General features: G+C 41.0%; 1 protein-coding gene across 4 annotated transcripts in view; it reads left to right on the top strand.

The window, feature by feature from the left end:
* UNC5D (unc-5 netrin receptor D) overlaps positions 1-18,839 on the top strand; it is a 477,260-nt gene that overhangs the window by 414,735 nt on the left and 43,686 nt on the right. For all 4 annotated transcript variants that reach the window (XM_069956215.1, XM_069956352.1, XM_069956101.1 and 1 more), the window contains 2 exons: positions 8,644-8,812; positions 10,948-11,175. In XM_069956215.1, the coding sequence (XP_069812316.1) occupies positions 8,644-8,812; positions 10,948-11,175 (397 nt within the window). The remainder of the gene's footprint in view (positions 1-8,643; positions 8,813-10,947; positions 11,176-18,839) is intronic.

The following is an 18,839-nucleotide window of genomic DNA, read 5'->3' as shown; positions in this document are numbered from 1 at the left end:
GGGGGGGGGGTTGGTTACGGGGGTACGCGTTGTTGTATTTGGCTTGGTCCGGACGGGGGGGCTTTCAAAGTGCTAGTGAGGGGGGCGGCTGCCTGAGGTTTGCCTCAGGCAGCAGAGTCCCCAGAATCGGCCCTGATTACACATATATACAGCTATTAACCCGGCTAGCAGCACGTCATTGTGTTCAGATAAGCAGGATGCAGGAGTGCACTGTGAGGAATAGGATGCAGTGTATGGGGTATATAGCTGTATACTGAGAGAGTGCCAAAAACATATATAGTAATTTGGTACTACTGAGTTCGGTGCATAACATTAACCATTGGAACGTCTGTTGCCTGAAGGCATTTCTAGAAAATCATGTATAGGGTATACAGCTATATACTGAGAATGTTCTGAGTTTATTGTTAAAAGGCTGTGATTGTGATAGTGGTGTAATGCTGAGACTTTGGCATGTTAGATGCACCCAGGCATGCTTCCCCTGCTGTCCCAGTTGCAATCCAGAGGTGTTTGGATCATTTTCTGAGGTGTCATGGTGGACTTGGAAACCTAAATTAGACCACTTGGAGATCACCAAGTCATGAGCATTTTTTCCCATAGTCTTTAATGGGATTCCATATTCGATCAAATAATAAAACATTGCGGTCTACTCGAATCCAATTTCAAACCTTTGAATATTTCACTACTCGCTCATCTCTAGTAAAGTGTCAAAGATACATTCCCAAGCTCCTGAAGGGCTGATGGCTTAAATATCTCCTCTCTCCCCTCCCATTCTTATGCCGGGATAGGGATCAGCTGAGATAGGGATGAGAGGTGGAGCAAGGAGGTATTTCAGCTTGCAGCATTTCAGGAGTTTATGAACACCATTTTGACAGTTCTTGCACAGAAGTATAAAAGCATTTTTCTATGTTATGGAAGCACAGACAGATATATGAAAGGTACCATGTGTCTCTTTGACCTAATAGCTATCTAGCAGTATCAGCACTTTGGAATATGAATTGCAGCTGGCAGATTCACTTTAGACATTTAGACATCTGTAAGACTTTAGCTGATTAAAATATATTCCCAATAAACAGCTCCCTAAATTATAACTATTAGCAAGGAAGAAAACAGTAATGATAAGATTTCCATTGGCTTTTAACTTAAATTGATACCTAGTCTGTCACTGTAACTTTTGGTGCAAAGTCACTCCTATTCTATTATGTGGCAGGCTTGTTGCCCTTGTATTCAAAGTTCAAATTGTCAGTCAAAAAAAAAAAGCCATTGCCTTGCTGTAGATCTTCCGATAAATCCCATTACAATGTGTAAGAGAGGCAACGTCTCCTGTTAACAGCATTCTACAATTTGCCAGCAAAACCACACGGGACAGACTGATCACAGCTTCACAATTTAACAAAGACAGAAAATGCAGCAGCCAGCCCTTCCTTTCCTCTAAGGGAAGTTTTCAATGCACATCCTGCTGCAGGCCAAATGGGAACAATGAATTGTGGTAAATCTACTCACATCATTAATGCATGCCCAATCTAGAACGGTGATCGGGTTATGCACGCAAATCGACGTGTATGATACATGTGTGCATTGCAGTCCGTTTATACGGAGCGTTTTTCATAATCAATATTTCAGTCCATGTGTTTTAATAGAAGTGATGGGGGGATAACACTGTTCACAGTACTTTCTGTGCACCGATGAAGACGCTGTATACTGATCTGTGCAAAACTTTTGTTGTCAACCAGTGGCTACTGATAAAGCTGCCACGTGAGTTTAGTACATGAATTTTAGGTGTAAAGACATTCAGGCTCAAATTTCTTTGGGACAAGTAGTAAGCAATAGACCTGGTTTACATTTTATGTTATACATATAGTCAAAAAGGAGCAGTACCCAAAAAGATTATTAAGGCTATGTTCACACATACTATGTTGGACTGTGTTTATGTCATTATTTTAGTCAGTATTTGTAGCCAAAATCAAGAACAGAACTGGCAGTCGAAATCATGGAAAGATTTACACAGTTGCCATGTTTTCAATCCACTCCTGGTTTTAATTAAAAAAATAAAAATACTGACCAAAATTCTGAGAGAAATACTGTGTGTAAACATAGCCTACAATGGGATATTCTTAAAACAGTGCCACAATTGTCCTCACGTTGTGTGGGGTATTACAACTTGGCCCCATTCATTCCAATAGAACTGAGCTACAATATCACACACAAATTAAGGACAAGAGTGGTGCTGTTTCTGGAAAGAGGCAGCTATGAATGCTTTAGAAACTGGAAGACCCTCATTTGTTGGCTTTTGTTTCCAATTTTCAATTATTTTTTTTTAATGTATATAAATTGACAGAGGTCAGATTAGGCAGCAATGCTGAGGCCTCATTTACACAATCTGTGTCGCAACCCCCACCGCAATCCACACTGCGATGACCGGAGGAGGATCACGGCACAAATCCCCCAATAGGATTGCAGCCCCCCAGCAAGGTGGAGCAGCAAGGAGCGTCAGGGAGCAGAGCAGCACTGAGAGCAGGCAGCATGATGAGTGAATCGCTGATCAAACGAAGGGGTTCACTTTGTTGATATGAGCAATTTGCGCATCTCTAGTGGAGATCTTACCTATGTTTTTTCAGCCAACTTATTTCAATATGTTTTTTCATAATGTTTATTTGGATGAAATAACCCATAGAGCAAGACAACACAAGCAGCACACACCATTCTCTTTCAGTGGCGGCTTTTTTATGTTTCTCGTGAACGATCCTCTCAGTTATTTTCCTTATCCATGAGTTCTTAACATCTGAAAATTTCACATTTAGGCTATGTTCACACTGCGTATTAATTTAATTAACAACGGAGGTTCTTTTCAGTAAAAAGGCCGTACGTTTGCTTTGATGTCAATGTTACAACGCTGTAGTGTACACACACAGCATACACTATGGTCGTTGTTGAACTGTGGCCGCAGAAAATCATGAGCATGTCTATTTTCTAAGGCCGTAGAAAATAGTTGTGCACACAGTGTAAAGTATGGACTCCAATGCATAATTGGATTGTGGGCACACTCTAAGGTGGCCGTAATCCAAATGGGAGAAAGATAATGTTCCCGTAGCCAATATAGCAGTTTCGGCCGCAGGATCATGTAACACAGAGGCGTAGTTTGCCACTATATTACATTGTGTGAACATAGCCTCACTGCACAAAAGCATAGCTTTACCTAAAAAAAGATGAGCATCTCATTCTGAGACAGAATGAACAACAACATGTCTACAAAGATGAAAGACCTTGACTCCAACATCTTATCAGTCCTGCAAATTTGGTCCCTTCCAGTCTATTTACCTCTTCATTAAATTAAGACAGAGCTTCAAACGGTTCACATCTGGACTAGTTCCGACAAGGCTGTGATAAGGACACAATGTTTTCCCTATTTTCTAAGAAGTCTAAAATAGCAGTTCTTTTTTTTTTTCCTTCTTTTTTTATTATCAGTGTCTGGTATATAGATTAAGTGGATGACGCACCTCGCTGGTGTTAGCCTGGGGTGAGAAAAGATTATTTAAAATATCAAGCATCTGACAGTCGTATCTATAGTAAAACAGGCAAGACACACAGGGAGTTAGGTATCAGCAAACCATAGAGAGAGTAGAATAGTGAACAATCATGAATATGGCTTTCTTTTACAGAAAAATTGTCAATCTGAAAAAAATGCAACTCCTATTTGAAAGTAAACATTTTGGAATTAAATATTTAAAGGGTAACTATAATTTGAAAATGGCGTGGCTTCAAGCGATGTGACCTCTCATTTCCTCTCCACTTAACCAAAGAGAGTAATATGCAGAATTGCCATATAGTCCCACCAGAGGACCGGTGGGCCCCCAGCTTTAGAACCTGCACTAACACTGATTGACATGTAATTTCTCACTGGTTCTTCATTGATGGGCCCCCAGGATTATTTCTTCTTGTGGGCCCCAGTCCCATAGACTTGCAATGTAATGACAATGGCAAGTCCATGTACTATTAGCTAATAGGAAGTGAGAAGTTATGACAATTGGAGCCAGGAGTAGTTTACAAATAATAGTTACTCTTTAAGGGCCTGACTCTTTATATCATACGTTTATGTTTCTAAACTCCTCCACTGCTTTTATAGTCACATGCCTGTATTATTCAGCCTGTGTTGTAGGGTTCAATTACACACACCATAATCCATGGACCCTGCAGACCATGAAGATGCTCTGTGGACTTGCAGAGCTCCCGGCATCACATATCAATATGATGCCAGGAGTACCAAAAGTGAATAAATATTCACAGGACTGTACTGATAGAAGATTTAAACATATTTGGCTCCCTCAGCATCATATTTAAATGATATCAGGAGCTGTGTGAGTTCACTGCACAGCTTTTCTCTCTGTAGGGTCTGTGGATTATGGAGAGTGAGAATAAGGTCTTATATCTAAAGTCACTCTGTCTATCATTATTGCCAGATAACAAGGCCCCTTGTAGCCCTCAACCCACATATAACCAATCGTGTAAAGGGCTACAACTCTTTCCAGGGTCTCTGTTTTCAATTGAATTAAGTCCACATGTAAATGATGGGTAGAATTTATGCAGGTGACCATCCAAGTGTTACATCTATAAATCTGATGAGTACAAAAACATTGACATAGGCTTTACATACATCAGTATATCTTCTATTTCATGTTCTGCAACAGCCACTGTACAGTGAACAATTAGTTATGAGAACACACTCGATCACTTTGTTTCAAGGTCACTTTATACTGGATAGGACAACTTTTTCCACTGTATTATGAATACATTATTTTATGGGATCTACAATCTGCTTATAAAGCAGAATATTTACAGTATATAACACAAAATCCAGAAATAGGAGAGAAAAAGGAAGAAAAGAAAAAAATGGATTGCCATGGGGAAAAAACAAATTTTGTATGCCTTCATTTGAAATTTAATATGGCATAGTGATGCACCCTAGAAGTCTTTGGAAGTTGTAGTATGGTTCACATACATGAGCAAAATACTAGAGTAATGAACCGTAAATGGCCCACACCTGTCGTGTCTACACTCTTGGTCCCAGCTGCTTTTTGGTCATCCCTACAGGAATTGTCCTGCTCAGCCATTCGGTGTCCAACCTCAGTCAGTGATTTGCTGAGTGAGTAGTTCATTGCAAGGACAGCTACACAGATCACCGCTCCATGAAAACCAAGAAAGTGTCTTCTCATTTAATTACTGGCTTAGGTTGTTTGAGTAGGCATATTCCGTGTCTTGCCATGTCACTCGGAGGTCTTGAGCAGTAGGGATATAAAATATAGAAATACCACTTTATTTAATACAACTTATCCATTCCTTTACAATCCTGTTTGGAACATTTCATATTTTAATACCTTTTAAGTAGCAATCGTTCAGAGCTATTGAGAGCTTCACCCCCCCCCCAACTGACTAAAGAAGGTAGATGCCTGTAAATTTCTGTATGTCACGTTCTCTATGCCTATCCACTCACTCAATAATTTTACTCATCAAGGTTCTAGTAATAAGAGTCTACTTTAAGTCTCGGGGTATCGCCTCCTCATATCACCACTGAAAAGTATAGTCATGACAACATATTTCACTTAAACTCCAAGTGCAACTGCATCTTAAAGCGAATGTACCATTAGGTGGATCACTTTTTTTTTTTTTTTTATATGAATAAATCGGTGCTGGTGTGGTCCTTCTTTTGAACTGCCACTCGGTTCCCTCGCACATCGCTGGTCAATTCCCGAGCACCGAACTGGCATGGAGCACTGGGCGCAAGCCTGTCAGCCCCCATTGTGATTAATCCCTCCCCTCTGACACAGCTCTATTGACTGTAATGCAGTCAAGTCACAGAGGAGAGGGGAGACTTTCACACTTGAGGCCATCGGGCGAACCTCCAGTGTTTAATGCCGGGCAAGTGCTCGGAAATAGACTGGTGCCATGCGCAGTTCAAAGAAAGGGCCACACCACCGGTATCCTGGTGCCGACACCGGTCTGTTCATGTAAAAAAAAAAAACAAAGTGATGTACGTAGTGGTACATTTGCTTTAAATTTACTATATTTACACAAAATTCCTATAAGAAATATTGCATTCAAAACATGCTAACACGTCATTTTAAATCCAATGGGGGGGGGGGAGTAAAACAATGGTATTCACAGTATAGTCTTATTTGGCCTCCAAGGGACATTGGAATTGCTGTCTAAACAAGATTTGCACAGTATAGAAAGGATTATAGAAATTCCCGTATTGTCTGTAATCAATAAGAGCCCACGACCTATGAACACTCTACTTCCTCCATTTATCTGTTCACCTATCTATTCCCATTCATCAATCTTCCTATCCGTTACATTCTCCATTTTCTAATCTATTTGTAACGTTCTTCCAGCTGGGAATCAAGATGCTGTCTTGTGTTTTCTTCCTTTTCTTTCTGTCTATACTGCTGCTGACCTTCTTTCTCTTCTTGTTGGCTCCATTAATGGTCCCATGGGACTCTCTTCATACTTTCATGTATCTTGAATGGGACCTAATGGGTTTTTAGCACCTGTCTTTGAATTAAAAGCTTTTACCAACTGGAAAGGTGAAGAAGAAAACCGCTATTAAATGGAAACATACACAAGGGACTAAACAATCCCCAAACACCACTTTTGTGTTTTCACATTTATACATTCAACACTTTTAAGATGGTATGCCCTAGAGCAATGCCGTCCATTTCAGCCTAAAAGCATGCACAGTACATTACACAATCCCATCCTATGTGCTTGATATACATATTATACTGCCGGAATGAACTATGGACTAGACTTGTGTTCTCAGGTTAAGAAAATAAAACAAATATCTATAATCTTGACCCGGCTACATTACACAGAGGGAAAAAATACACAGTGCTATCAATGTTTCCATGAATGCCATGAATTATGATGCTATATGGCATCCATGGTCTATTCTGTCCACTTGATGGATCCTATTAAATTCAAAGTGACCCACCAAGATCAAAACTTATCCTAGTCGGAAATTGTTGTCTCTTTTTAGAATTACATTGAACGCATTGAACTCTTAAGCAACCAAGCACTACAATTGTATACAGTAGTATAATACTATAAGAAATTCCTCAAGTCTAGTACTAAAGGGGTCTTCTGATTTAAAAATACTTGTCCCCTAACCACAGGATAGGGGACAAGTATGAGATGGTGAGGGGTCTGTGCCCCTTGGGGATCTCCTTATTGGCGACTGGACTCCTTTGTTAAGAATCAATATGCAGGTCAGCAGGTGACCTGAGGTTCCATTCATTCTCTATGGAGCCGCTGGAAAGAATTGAGCACTCTGCTCTTTCTGGCAGCTCCATAGAGAATGAATGGAGTCGCAGATCATGATAGAGAGATCACCCTGGAGGGAGGGGGGCATGGTGGTAGAAACCCCCCTTGATCTCATACGTGTCATCTATCCTGTGGATCGGGCACAAGTATTTTTAAATTGGAAAACCCCTTTAAGGGTTTCAAGATCGGCCATGGGGACTAAAAAGGGCCATGGAACTTTATTTGCTGCTGTCCAAACATCTGTTCTACTAACAGCCACTGCTCCTGATCCCTCCATAAAACTAAACATTGGGGCCTGGGAAAACAATCATGTATTATCAGTGGAATGAGGAGAGGTGCACTGCTGTCAGACGTCTCTGAGTTTGGTTTGTCACTTTAAGAAGAAAAGGTTCATGCACAGGAAATTAAAAGTTGGGGATCTCCCCCATAAAATGCACATTAGTAAGTCTGTTAGCTTTGTTGAATTTGACAGGATTGATAGAACTTTTGCTTAAGTGTATGGGCACCGTAAGGTCCTGTCTGGAAGTTTTTATTTTTTTGTATAGACATGTTTTTATTGTATTTCTGATTACTTTTTGTTGTATTTTATCTCTTGGCTGATTTCTACTTGAAGTTTGTTTCTTTTTTAGAGATTGGAGTAGAGATATAATGTCAGGCGATATTAAAGACAGCAAAAAGTAAATTGTCTAAAACAACATGAACTATAGCTCACACTTTCAATATGACATGACACCGAAAAAGCCCTGTTATCCAGCAGTCAGAGGATCTTATCCTGCGATTACTTTGTCAGGCCAGTGCTACTTTATAAATCCAGCCAGGCATGGACTCCAGAAAACTCAATGTTTAGTCATCGCGGCTTTAACTGGACTGCAAAAAGTTGATTCAGTACAAATAGAAAAGGGATAAAGCATACAAACAGTAGAGCTAAACTCTGTTAGGACAAGAGACGAAAAACTTCTCACAGTGGATATCATAATATTGTGTAATATTTCACCATGAGTTTAAAGGTTGGATTGGACATGTCCTCTCTGAGAATAGTAAAATTCCATTAACATGTCACTGTCTGGGTCTATAAGAAATATTCTTCATTTATACGAAACTGCTGATGCTAGGATTGTAAAACCACATTAGATCAGCTTCTTCCTAAAGTTAGACTTGAACACAGCTTCAATAAAATTCTGCTAGATTTTCTTATTGATTTTGTCATATATTATACCAAGTCATGCAACGTTAGAAATTTTAACTACACTGGAAAGAATGGAATCCTTGACGTTGTTGCTTTTGGCATCATGTAATTTTTTTTTTTTATGTCTTTCTTTCCTCTGTTAACAGCTTGCAACTGGAAGGTTCAGAGATTCTTCTGGGACCAGAAGTCACTTGCGGACCTCTTGATATGACCTTCTCTACTCCTGTGGCCTTAACCATTCCTCACTGCGCTGAAGTAAGCTGTGAGCATTGGAACGTCCGGCTTAAAAGAAGATCACAACAGGGCAAATGGGAGGCAAGTGACTTTTGGCATTACAATGTCTTATATACCTAGCAAATAGCTAAAGTGTCCAATACTTCTAGCTAAAAATACATGTTTTAATATGTTATGGCCCTTTCAAATATACTTCAAAGAAGAAGTCTGTCAAATTTTTTTTTTATTAAAGTATTGTATTGCCCCCCCAAAAAAAAGTTTTATATAAACACTTACGGGAAATGCTTATAAAGTGCTTTTTCCCTGCACTTACTACTGCATCAATGCTTCACTTCCTGGATAACATGGTGATGTCACTTCCTGGATAAAATGGTGATGTCACGACCCGACTCCCAGAGCTGTGCGGGCTGTGGTTGCTGGAGAGGATGATGGCAGAGGGATGCTCAGTATCCCTCCAGTGCCCTGTGTCCCTCAGTGTCCCCCTGCCATCATCCTCTCCAGCAGCCACAGCCCGCACAGCTCTGGGAGTTGGGTCGTGACCTCACCATTTTATCCAGGAAGTGAAGCCTTGATGCAGTAGTAAGTGCAGGGAAAAAAAGCACTTTATGTGCAATAAATGTATATTGGTAATTTGTATAACTTTTGGGCAATGCTATAAAAATTTTCGCTGGACTTCTCCTTAAAGGCTATGTTCACACATTGTGCTTAATAGTGGACTGTGCCTCCACTCAGTAGTGACAAATCATCGTCAAAGATCCATGTGCATGACTGCTGCAAAAACTTTATCTCTAAATGTGAGATACAATGGACATGGTCCATCTCTTTGTCACCTATATCCACTTTAAGGTCTTTGATTTCGAACTCATAAAGAACGAGGCCTTATTTACATATAAAGCTTACAATATTTTATAAGAAGAACACATTGGGAAAGCACAAGTTGTTTTTACATATATTACAATAAAATCTCTCTGTTTTAAGCATATTAAAAATCTAAAAAAAAAAATAGAGGCATAAAAAAGGTAATATCTTTGTACAAGAGTTTGAAGAAACTCTTTTTATCAGATTATCTTCAGTATGCTGTATCCAACATAAGTAAATTTGAGTTGTAGCTTCTCACAAAAACTGATGTTTCTGCTGAGGAAATATTTTTCTGCATCAGTAATCCTACGATCACAACATAATTCTTTACAGTTGATTGCTATGTTATAAATATTTTTTTTTGTGTAACATAAAAAATTATTGCCTACAGAAATGCTGAAGATTCCAATGAATAGAGCAGTATGTATTGGTTCTAGGCAACAAAATATGCAACCATGTCTCCAATGTAGCTTCTGTAAAATAAAAAAGAAAGTTTACAAAAAGATTAAAAATGTTGTGTATACAGCTTCTACCCTGATCTATGTATGTGAAGACTAAGTCACATGTTATTATCCCCACTTTGGACTAGAAGCATAGTCAATAAGGTTTGAAAAAGACAAGAGTTCATCAAGTTCTACCTATAACCCTACTGTGATGATCCAGAGGAAGGCAAAAACCCTTATGAGATAGATACCAATTGTCCCGTCACAGGGAGGAAAATTCCTTCCCGACTCCAATGGCAATCAGAATAATCCCTGGATCAACGTCCTATCACATGTAATCTATTACCCAGAAATCTATTGTCCAGGCCCCCCCCTTAACCTAGGCCTAGAAGTAAAACTACCACTACAAAGATCTCTGTAGTGTCCATTCATATATTTGTAGATCGGGATTAGATTGCCCCTAAAATGTCTCTTTTCTAAACTAAAAAGCCCCAAGCTCGATAACCTTGATGACCCACCTATAATCTTGGTAAACCACCCATTCCCTTAATGACCTTTATCGGGCTGCTCCAGTGCACCTGCTCCAGTTCACCTGTGTCCTTCTTATATACAAGTCCCGAGAACTGTACTCAATATTCCATATGTGGTCTGACCAGTGATTTGTAAAGAGACAAAACTCTGACTAACTTAAAGATCCTGTCAAAATCCTGCCGTAGTGCTGTCTGTTCAGGCGCCTGGCGGAGACAGAATTTTCCCGACTCTGAAGTTGACATCACAGTCAATGGTGCTGCCGGAAAAATTATTTCTCCAAATTGCCTTATCTAATAAAAACATATGTTGACTTTTTTTTTTTTACAAAATGACTAATGCTATATATACAGTATGTAACGTATCTTTGATCAATTTCCTCTACAGGAAGTTATGTCAACCGATGATGAAACCACTTCCTTTTACTGCCTTTTGGATCCATTTGCATGCCATATACTAATGGACAGCTTTGGCACTTATGCTTTGGTGGGGGAACCTCTCACAGACTGTGCAGTGAAGGAGCTCAAAGTAGCTGTGTTTGGCTGTATGTCCTGCAACTCCTTGGATTATAACCTGAGGGTTTATTGTATTGACAACACCCCATGTGCATTCCAGGTAAGAGCTCCTGCCTTTGATTTGTGCTATTTTGTTCTTTTGTGCTTAATTTATGATATACGGTACATTAATATCTGCATACACTGATCTATTCCTAAAAGTCCTATTCCTATATCCTATCCCTAAAAATTGGATTATTGGTAAAATATACAGGCATAATTTCTTTCAAATGACGCCATTTACACCGATTAGGAAAACAAGTAATTTGGATCAGCAATAAAAATAAAACAGATTTCTTGGTTCAACCAACCATCCAAGGTTTAAACTTAAATGGTTTTCTAAAGACATTACAAGTGGTCTTATCTGTACTACTTTCTTTTATATTTTTGAGTATGTTTTCATTTAAAATATATTTATATTTTGGATTTGTAGATACTTTTTCAATTTTTTATTTTTATTTTAAAAATTTTTTGGAGTAGTGGCTGCATTGGCACGTTGAGCTCTCTGTTCATTGCAGGACAATTTCCTTTCTGTTCTCAGGATCGGGAGTCCCAGCAGTTGGTTCTCAATGATGAGCCATGAATGGGGCATAGCAAGCTCACATGTGAATACTCTTTTAGGAGGCAACTTTATAGTAAAATTTTTCACTGTACAATATTAGTAAATGTATATACTGCACTGACTGTGTGCCTTTTAGTAGTGATATCAGACACCCCTCTTCCAGGCTTTGTTGCCCTGCTTGGTATGCTGAATGGGGATTCCGTCCATAAAATGGCTGAGCATAGAGGAGAATGTGACCATGCCCCTGTTCCAGGGTCCTCTATAGGCATTTACAAGCTTAGTGGAGGACACGGGGGGTGGGCTCCTCCATATTGGCCATCTTATGGACAGAATCATCACAGAGCAGGACTGCACAGCCTGAAGTAGGAGAGTCTGAAATTGGTGCTGGGAGGTACACAGGGAGCTGATCTCATTAAGTGCAGTAAATACACTTACTAATACTGTACACTGAAAAATTTTACTATAAAGTGGCCAACCCCTTTAAGAAAGCAACATCCTTATTATTGTATATTATTATTGCGCTGCCCATCTATCAGGCAGCCTTAAACAGCTAGAAAAGTCACAAGATCACATGGATTTTAACAAACTATGACACTGTGCAGTTCAGATGCGATTGCTTCCAGATAATATCAGCGAGTCTGTGATTAAAATTTGCAAATGAGAGTTTTTGTGCTACACGGTTTTCTTTCCAGGATCGTGTTATTCACAGAAGAGATGCCAACGTACTCACAATAACGTGACAGTCACTGTGTGGCAAGAACAATTTCCCTCAATGGAAAAATGTTATCATTAATAAACTACACGCCTTTGAATTTCAGTTCTTCACACATGATGTCCCTTTGTGTATAGATGACGGTTACCCTTTAGATAGAAATCATATCTTATAAACTTTAACACATTGAGCTGCACTCAATTTTCCTTCTTTCCTAATCCCCGCTCAATTCCTACTAGGGAAGTAGAAATTGGACATTAAAATTAAGCAATGGGAAAGATTTCTGGAGCAAGAAGATGTCCTCTTCGTCGTACCCTCTAAAAATGAGCGGCGGTATAATAATCGAAGATGGTACAGAGAGCACAGACTGTGAAAGAGGAGAAGAAACACTTTTTCAGCCTGCAAATTGCATTCATTTTAATCGCAGGCAAAAGGACAAAGTTTCTTTCTCATCAGGTTGATCATATCAAGGACGAATCAAAGTGGTTCTCCTGCCTTTGTTCTTATAATAAAATAAGTGTCAAACATGGCAATTGCTCACATTCTGAAAATGATGTATGTCTCTGATGTGCTGCGTCTGTTTCTGCAGGCCGCCATTGCTTCAGTTCTTTGCAGCCCCTATGTTGGCCGTATAGTATCTTTTATATACTCTACTTGTTCTGTATAAGCAGCTGATGCTATCCGGATAAACATAATCTATTACAGCTGTCCTCATCCCTTAAAATAGCTTCAGCTCCGAGGAATAGTATTTGCAAACTATTGAAACAAATATATGGTGATTACCTTGCACAAGCGCGGTAGGGAAGCAACAAGAAACTTAATTGGGCTTATAGAGTGTTTGCTGCCGAGCTCAGGAAGTGTTATTTCCTGCTTTTTTAATTGCTTTTTTTGTCAAGTTTAAATAAATAAATAAATAAATAAATGGATTGTCCGGAAAAAGTACAACCCTAGAAACATAAAGATGAACTGCAAAGCAGACTCACGTAATACCCCTTTTTACTCTCAAAAAATCTCATTTGGAGAATTTGGGTGAAAAGGGTAGCCTTGGATTTCTGCTGTGTGTTATTACACTTTAAATGGCACTTTACATTTTTATTCAGGAGTTAGGTTATGTTGACATAACGTATATCTTCGTAAAAGCACGGCTGTTGCACAACGGCCATGATTATTAGGAAAACATACGTTACCTTGCTGTCTATGGGATCCTGGACGGAGCGTATACACATTGTATATGCTCCGGCCAGGATCCCTAGCAGCGCCACAAACAAATGACATCAGAACTCTGCGGCTGCAAAGATAATCCGGTATTGGCCTGGATAATCTTTTCAGAGACGTTCCGTGAACATTTCCTAGGTGATTTTTTTCTTAACTAACTGAGATCCCAGTGGGGTGGGCCGTTTTTCAAAATGCTGCCACGTCCTAACTCTCTGTGCTAGCCCACTATAGGCAGTGGAGGTTGGCCCAGCATCCCAGTGTAATGATATTACCTTTCCTCGGTGACATGCCTCCATTAGGCTGGCCACATCACCAAGGGGAGAGGATATCATTACACTGAGAGTACTGAGCCCGCCTGCAGTGCATAGGACAAGCCGGTGCACATTAAGAAATGGGCGGCAAGCACAGGAATTGGGAGTTATTTTGAAAAATGGATCAAACCTCCGGGATCTCCACGATAGCGCCGACAAATGTGTGTGTGTGTGTGTGGGGGGTGGGAGGGGGGGATTTGTGTTACCTATTCTAGCTAAGGTACATAATGAACAGCAAAATATGTACTGAAAAACTGTGAACACAGCCGTAGGCATCATACACATGTCAAAAGCATGTAGGAGATTGTGCAGCATACATGAAGTCCCTGGAGCCTAGTACAACAAAGTCATAAGCAGTCCATGTTCTGCCATGTAGTGGGTCATATGGCACCATATTTTATTGATATTCCACATTACAATGCATTCTATTAGAGGAGAATTCTTTATTCCGTTTTATGTTGAAGCTGATATAGTTCTAACATAGTCATTCCACAGCAATATACAAAGGTTAACATCAGTCCCTCTCTCCAGTGAGCCACACAGTCTTATGTCCCAAGCTGGTACATGATGCTCATCATGTAACCCTCTCCCTCCCAGATCAACAAAACACCTTTTTGATGTGATAACTGATGGGGTTATTATGGGAAATAATGTAACATAACTCTGTAAGCCTGTCTGCGAAAATCTAAAGGTATACAGAGGTACAGCAGCAGCCTTTTATGGCTACTATATTACAGCGCCCTAAAACGTGAGGCTTTAGGCTCTGTTCCCACTTAATATAACACCGGCCGTTCTGTGACCCGGCCGGATCACAGAATAGCCTGTGTTACTGAAGATCATCCCGGCCGCTACTGCAGTACAGGCCGGGTGATCTTTACTTCTGCTGAATGTGGATGCGGGCGCATCTATGTGCGCCCACATCCGAATTCACCACTGCACACAATGGTGTGTGCGGCCGGAGCCGCACTCTCCGTTGTGTGAACTGACAGGGCAGGACAAGTCAGTTTCTCCTGCAGCCGTATGGAATCCCAGCCGGAGTGTACACTATGGGGGGGAGATTTATCAAAGGGTGTAAAATTTATACTGGTGCAAACTGGCCACAGCAACCAATCACAAATGATAGCTAAGCTGTAATTGGTTGCTGTGGCCAGCTTGTACCAGTCTAAATTTTACACTTTTTGATAAATCTCCCCCTATGTGTATACACTCCAGCTGGGATTCTATTAATTCACAGACAATGTATGGTTTGTATAAATCTGGGGCATTGTTGCAATTTGCAACAACGGCCGTGATTTATACAAACCATAGGTTGTGTGAACATAGCCTTAGGCTAGCTTAGGCTGGAAAGTTACCTACAGTAAGTTACTGAGCTGCCATGACCTCCAAATAAATGTTCTGTTTTAGTGGGATATGGTTTCTATACTTAGAACTGACCTTTATAGCTGTAGTTCATAAAACATTGAAGCCGGACATCATAAAAGAGAAGGCACCAGTTTCAGCGGCTTGTAACAACTTTTTATTGTCACATTTTTGAAGTCCATTACATCAGTTTACCAAACCTATAGATTTCAAGGATATGCAGACTTCTGCATCAGTCAATATGTCTTTAAGGTATCTAAAATATAAAGGGAGCTACTTTGTAACTTACTTGATTAAGACTATCCTGATGTTTTGTTGATAAAGCTCCTTTGCAGATCTATCTGTCTTTATGGTTACGGATAGAGATGAGGGCAACTTAAACATGTTAAAGACCGTCCAAACCCAAGCCTGCAGCACTTGATAAGTGGTGGCTGAAGAAGTTGGCTGCAGCCCTAAAGAATCCTGCAAACATGGATGTAGCCTATTGCTGTGTTAATGTTTTCCAGTTAGCCCTAGGCTGTATCCAGCAACCACTACTAATCAAATGCCGCATGCTTGGGTTTGGATGGACCTGAACATGCTCGAATTGCGCTAATCTTTAGTCACACTCATCTCATCTCATCTCACTGCCATTTTTCAGGTCGCCAGCTCTCCACCGTTGTCCTCTTCTTTATAACTCACTCTGATCAGCAGTTACAACAGGAAATGGCCACTCAGCATAGACAGCGCTATATCTTCTAGGCTGACCGACCTCAGAGGAAGTTGTGAAGAAGGGGACAGCGTCGGAGAGCTGGCATCCTGGCAATCGGCAGCTGTGGTGGAGCAGGACAGATAAGTATATAGCACTGTTATGTCCTTTGCAGCTCCATCAGCATCATGATTTGGTAGTTTATGCCAGACAACCCCTTTAAGAAAGACTAATGTTTGTCCTGCATTCACATTTTCTTGGTGGGTTTAGACTGGTTCACATTGACCATCATTTCACAAATATTGAATTTCATTACAAGGATTTCGTAAATTCTCATGCTGAAGAACAAGAGGTTTGTGTGTTTAGAAAATAAGGATTCACAATGACAGATTCCTCTTAAAAGCAACAAAAAATATAATTTGATTTTGCAGTTTGTCGACTCTGAAAAATAGAAATGCTTCCAGAGCCAAATCATTTATTGCCGGAGCTATACCTTTGAGTTGGCAACATTTGGCAAGCATGCCCATGGGCAAGTCACGCTTCTTTTCCCAGAAAATAAAATGACAAAAATAGGAGGCCTAATTCTGTATAAGTGATGGGATATATAGGATATGCCTGGGCAGATGGTTTCCCCTCTGACATGCACAACAACAGGTCCTGCTGTTCATTTTATATTCTTGAAAAAGAGTTCGCTATAAGCCTGTTGTATGAAACTTACTCCCCTTAGGATAAGTTTAGCAGGTTAGAATAACTAATAAAACATTTATCCGGGGATATTGATTACTGAAGAGCAGAAATGAGTGAGTACTTAAGTAAACGAATGCTAGTTACTCGAGTAAAGTATTTTGAAATGCTCGAGTGCTCAATTCAATTAAAGTCAATAGGAGACTCGAGGACTTATTCAGGGACCCTGAAAACACCATAAAGTGATGGAAACACAATGGAAATGGAATGGGAATAGCAGGGGGAGCATGCATAGATACACTTAAAGGGGTACTCCGGGCAAATTACATAATTTAGCACTGCACTTACAAAGGAAAGTTATATAACATTGCCATTTACAATCATTAGGACAGCTGTAATGTTACCCGTTTTTGAAAGAATCAAAGTTCCACAGGAAGTTCTGTAGTTCAGGAAGAAGGAAACACATCACGTCTCAATGCTGTTCCACAGGTGCCATATTGAGACGTGATATATTTCCTCTCTGTCACAGGGAAACCCGCCCCTCAACACATCCTCTGCCCGCCCCACTCCTCCTCTGCCCGCCCTACTCCTTCTCTGCCCGCCCAGTTTTACAATACATACTATATTATCTGTTGAGCTCCCTCCTCCGCACGATCTCAGTCTCCTCTGCTTCTCAGTCATCCTGGAGATCGGCAGCTGCTTGCAGCATCAGATGTCACAGATCTAATAGGAGGCATTTGGCACCCTTTCAATGCCAGATGCCTGCTAGGAGATCACTGGTGTCTGATGCTACAGGATTCTCCTCCAGAATGACTGAGAAGCAGAGGAGACCTCGGACACCAGATTCAGCTATAACTCATAGTCCAGCAGCTGACAGCAAGCAGCAACATCTTCCTGGAGCTTAAAGGGTTTGTTTCAATGCTCCCTGGAAGATCCTGGCCGAGTTCAAGCTCCTGAAAGATGTTGCTGCTTGCTGTCAGCTGCTGGACTATGAGTTATAGCTGAATCTGGTGTCCGAGGTCTCCTCTGCTTCATAAGCACAATCACCATCATCAAGTATCAGCATGGCATGATGGTGGGGGTTGTATGTGTGCAAGCTGGAGTTGCACAGCTTTCAGAACCACTACCACTATCATTGTCTCTTGGACAAGATGCTGGTAGTAATTTTTCAAGCTGTGCAACTCCAGGTTGCACAACCACAACCCTCAGCATCATGCCATATTAAAAGTAGACAATGGTGGCTGCAGTTTTTATTCACTGGACACCCAAATAAGGGGGCTGGGTTGTCAGTATTTACCATTACTGCTTGTGTAGGGGACTAAGCTGTGCAGTGGGAGGGGAATAGATGGAGGGAGGCAGGGACTAGAGGAGCTAGGGATGGGGGGCGGGGTTGTGGGCATGTTTGTGGGTGGGAGGAGGAGGTGGGAGGTTTACAAAGGCAGGCCAGGGGAGCAAGGCATTGTGGGGACTGTAGGAATATGCAGCACACAGACACTGGTCCAAACAGGAAGCTGGAGATATAATTAGCAGCAACAGAGAACAGTGCAGGGGGCAGCTAGAGCAGTCAGAGTGGGAAGCCAGTAACCATCCCCCAGTGTGTGAGTAGTTTAGATTTTACAGGGGGTGCCTGGAGTACTCCTTTAAGACTCCTGGGTCACTGTACCAAAAGGACTTTTGAATGAGAGGGGGCAATATTGTAGACCAGCCTGTGTTGCAGGACTACAAAAGAGCTGTGTCCTGAACCAATAAAACTTTTAATGCCAGGTCAGGGGCAGCAAAGCTACTCCCATCGCTCCCGCAACACCTCCTGGAATCACCCATGCAACACCTTTTGGAATCTCTCCTGCAATACCTCCTTGAATCACTCCTGCAACACCTGCTGGAATCACTTCTGCAAAACCTCCTTGAATCACTCCCTCAACATCTCCTGGAATCACTCCTGCAACACCTCCTGAAATCACTCCCGCAACACCTCCTGGAATCACTCCTGCAACACTTCTTCGGAATCTCTCCTGCAATACCTCCTTGAATCACTCCCGCAACACCTCCTGGAATCACTCCTGCAACACTTCTTGGAATCACTCCTGCAACAGCTCCTTGAATCACTCCCGCAACACCTCCTGGAATCACTCCTGCAACACCTCCTAGAATCACTCCTGCAACACCTGCTGGAACCCCTCCTGCAACACCTGCT

The sequence above is a fragment of the Dendropsophus ebraccatus genome, chromosome 1, assembly GCF_027789765.1.
Source record: "Dendropsophus ebraccatus isolate aDenEbr1 chromosome 1, aDenEbr1.pat, whole genome shotgun sequence".
NCBI classification, from domain to species: domain Eukaryota; kingdom Metazoa; phylum Chordata; class Amphibia; order Anura; family Hylidae; genus Dendropsophus; species Dendropsophus ebraccatus.
The sequence above is the reverse complement of the archived record's forward strand: the minus strand, read 5'-3'. Positions and strand labels throughout refer to the sequence as shown.